Here is a 3368-nt window from a genome sequence, read left to right as displayed (position 1 = left end):
GTGATTAGGGTCCAAAATTGATCAGTTGATTTGGCTTTAGGTCGACTATTTTTTGGACAAGTTTAAAAGAGCATTTAGGGAAGGAAAGAAAATTACTTGGGGTGTCCCATTGAAAAGTATATATACCTTTTGATTGTAGTAAAAAATGATTATATTTATTATGTCCATCACAGTTCGTCCCTAAATTGTGTGAAGGGAAGTAAATCACGTGATCAATTTATAACCGATCGTCAAGTGGTTTGGGAGTGAAGTATACCCCTTTGATGATTTTATATAAAGGGGCACCCTTTTAATTCTCACCTAATCATTATTACTACTTTAAACTAGTTAATTAAATATCAAAACATCTTGATTATCACTAAGTACAATGAGAAACCAATAATCTCTTTGTTGTCCATGCCATCTTTGCGCCGCTCTACATAAGAGGGTCAATTTCCACTTCAAAGAAGAGAATGAAATGATTTAGATTCAGTTGTTCCTACTTCGTCCCTTAATTCCATGATTAATTATATAATTAACTATTAATCTTTTCCCTAAACTTTTTGATTAATTAAGAATTACACAAGGCCCATTGACATCACCAAAAACAAACCTGAATATAACAGTCCAAAGTATTTTTACAGGGATTTGTATCTTCCCAATCTTGTAAAAAAAAAAAAGAAGAAGAAAAATTTATTCATCAAATAGAAAGAACAAGAGATGATCCAAACCAGAAGTTTGCATAAACCAACAAAATCGATGTAGAGCAAACACTAAGTGAAGCTGTAAATGGAGGAACGAGTACTGTAGAAAGAGCTGGTGAGATCTCCATTGGCGTCTCTTTTCTTCCTGTGGAAGATTTCACTTACCAGTGGCACAATGGGCTTCTTCTTCTTCTTCTTCTGCACCTTAATCCGTCTCCTCCTGCCAAATTGGTCTTCCATCTCGGCGATGCTTAATGCTTCGCGCAAACTCGGTAGATACTCGAACCTTTCTTCTAAATTTGCTGCTCTGATCTCTTGCCACTGGTCTACTGACAGAGAACTCTCTGTTGCTTCTAATTTGGAGCTTCTGTTTTGTAGTTGGCAACTGAGAGTGGCAATTGCTTTGCTTGTTTCAGACTCCCTCTCCTTCATATGAATCAGCTCCCGCTTTATCTCCTCGACTTCGGCCTCCAATTTTCGCAGAAAGCCGAAGGCAGTCGTCTCCGAAGAAGAAGGGCAGGAATTCGGGGAGGAGGAAACACTGGAGTGGATTGGCTTTGATTGAATTGGCCTGAGAATGGAGTTCACTTTGGGCCTAGTGTTGTTGGCCTTCTGAGAAGAAGCACTGCCGGTGAGAAAGTGTTGTTGTTGTTGTTCGCCGAAGACGGCAACGGCCTCCTTAACTGATCGGAAGGGGCGAACGGTCTCCACCTCTCCTTGCACCTTTGGAAGAGAGGATGCATGGCCATGGACTTCCATTGTGTCTGCCAAGGAATGAAGACAGTTGTAGGAAAGGCAGTGCACGAATGAGGTAGATATACAAGAAGGTTCTTACAAGAATGACGATGATAATGATGATGATGTGCTTGATTGCTTTGCTTCTACTTCATTGTTGTAGCTGTAAAATGCTGCCTCCATTGCAAGGGAAAGATGAGCTTTCTAACCTCCATGAGAATGAAGAGAAGCTTGTGGAGAAAGGACCTCTTTAGTGGGGTCCTGTTGTGGAAGAGCAAAGTAAGACAAAAATGTATTTGAAATCTAATTGTGGGTAAAATAGGAGCAGAGTAAGATGGCCTCCAAGTGTCAATAAATTATTCTATAGATATTGAATCAAGAAAGAAACCGTCTATTTTCAGAACTGAACATCTAGATTATTATAAAAAAAAATAGAAAAACCAAGCCCAGTCAAGGTTATTTTCTTGCAGGATTGGATAACAAAATTGAAGTCGATGATCTTCCCAAATAATAAAAATTCAAGTAGATGTTCTTCTAAACAGTTATAGTTCATGTTTTGCAACCAGAAAAAAAAATGTTGATTTCGAACCAGGACAATACTATTTGGGTATTTTTTTTGTAAATAATATATCTACTGTATATTAATTAAAAAAATTATTTTTGTTATTGTTTAATTGATATAAATGTTTATTATTGATTTTATATTTCAGTTACGTTCTTGTAAAATACATATTTGATGTCTATTCAATTTTATAGCAACTATAACAAAAATATAATTTCAAAAATTATATTTTTTTATTGTTATTGAAAATAATAAAATAGTCTTAATAAGTTTTATAATAGAGCTATTGTGTCTATATGCCATGAAAATTGGTCTTTGCTTCAACCTGATTAGAAATGTGAATGAAAAAGGGTGGGGAAGGAGACTCCTTGAGTATGAGTTTCAAGGTACTATAGTTAATTTTTATTATTATACATGTATTGATGATATGAACAAGTGATCTAAGCATTTTCTTTTTTGCACTCGGGAGTCTAAAGTTAGGATTCTCCGATCGAGAGGACTTTGACATAGAAGGTAGCTCAGTTTGCTCTTCCTTCCCTACTTGACAGCTTAAAATTATATGCTTAGGTGAACTAAATAAATAGGTCTGACTTAATTTATAATTTTAATTCGGACTACTCTTCTATCTTTGACAAGATTATCCAACTAATCTATCACATGTTTGTTTGATAATTATCGATATTATTTATGTTACATTTGTATAGATGTATAGTAAATTTAAATTCCCATAAATTTTTTTAATTTAATATAATTTTTATATTTTTTAAAATATTTGAAAGTGCCAATCTAATTAAAGAATGTAGAGTTTTGTATAAGTAAAGGATTATATTATGATAGTTTTAACTTATTGATATAATGTGTATGTTATGTATGTATATATATATAAATTCTTAGATGAATGTGTTTATTCTATATATTTTTTAAAAATAATTTCTTTAGTATACTTGATTTTATATTGGTTATCTACAAGTTTCCAACTTAGATTGTTATATAAATGTAAATAAATATATTTCTCTTTAAAAAAAAATTAATACATCATTTATTTAAATTAAAATTTGTACAAGTAATTATTATAAATTTAGTACATTGCATGCCACCTTTATGGAGGGAAACATTAACTCTTACAACATCCTTGTAAGATCAACTACTATAGTTAATTTTCAACATCCAAATTAAATAATTATCCCAAGATATATCCCAAAATATATGATATTGAGTTTTTCATATGTTCATCAATATATCTGGATTTACCACTAGAGTTAAACTTGGACTAACACGATTAGAATTAGAATTGGTATAAACACAAGATAAATAAACATATGTCCCTAAGATCTAATATGATAAATCATCATATAATACATCAGAGCTATGATAAGAAGGTCATGATA

General features: G+C 32.5%; 1 protein-coding gene across 1 annotated transcript; it reads right to left on the bottom strand.

The window, feature by feature from the left end:
• Positions 1-641: 641 nt before the first annotated feature.
• On the bottom strand, positions 642-1450 carry LOC122017657 (WEB family protein At1g75720-like). The gene has a single exon (XM_042575323.1). It carries the CDS (start codon positions 1440-1442, stop codon positions 753-755), a length of 690 nt encoding a protein of 229 aa, XP_042431257.1. The 5' UTR covers positions 1443-1450; the 3' UTR covers positions 642-752.
• Between the last annotated feature and the right edge of the window lie 1918 nt (positions 1451-3368).

This window comes from Zingiber officinale, chromosome 8B (genome assembly GCF_018446385.1).
Source record: "Zingiber officinale cultivar Zhangliang chromosome 8B, Zo_v1.1, whole genome shotgun sequence".
In the NCBI taxonomy this organism is placed as follows: domain Eukaryota; kingdom Viridiplantae; phylum Streptophyta; class Magnoliopsida; order Zingiberales; family Zingiberaceae; genus Zingiber; species Zingiber officinale.
Note: the sequence above shows the minus strand (reverse complement) of the source record. Positions and strands in the feature narration are given on the sequence as shown.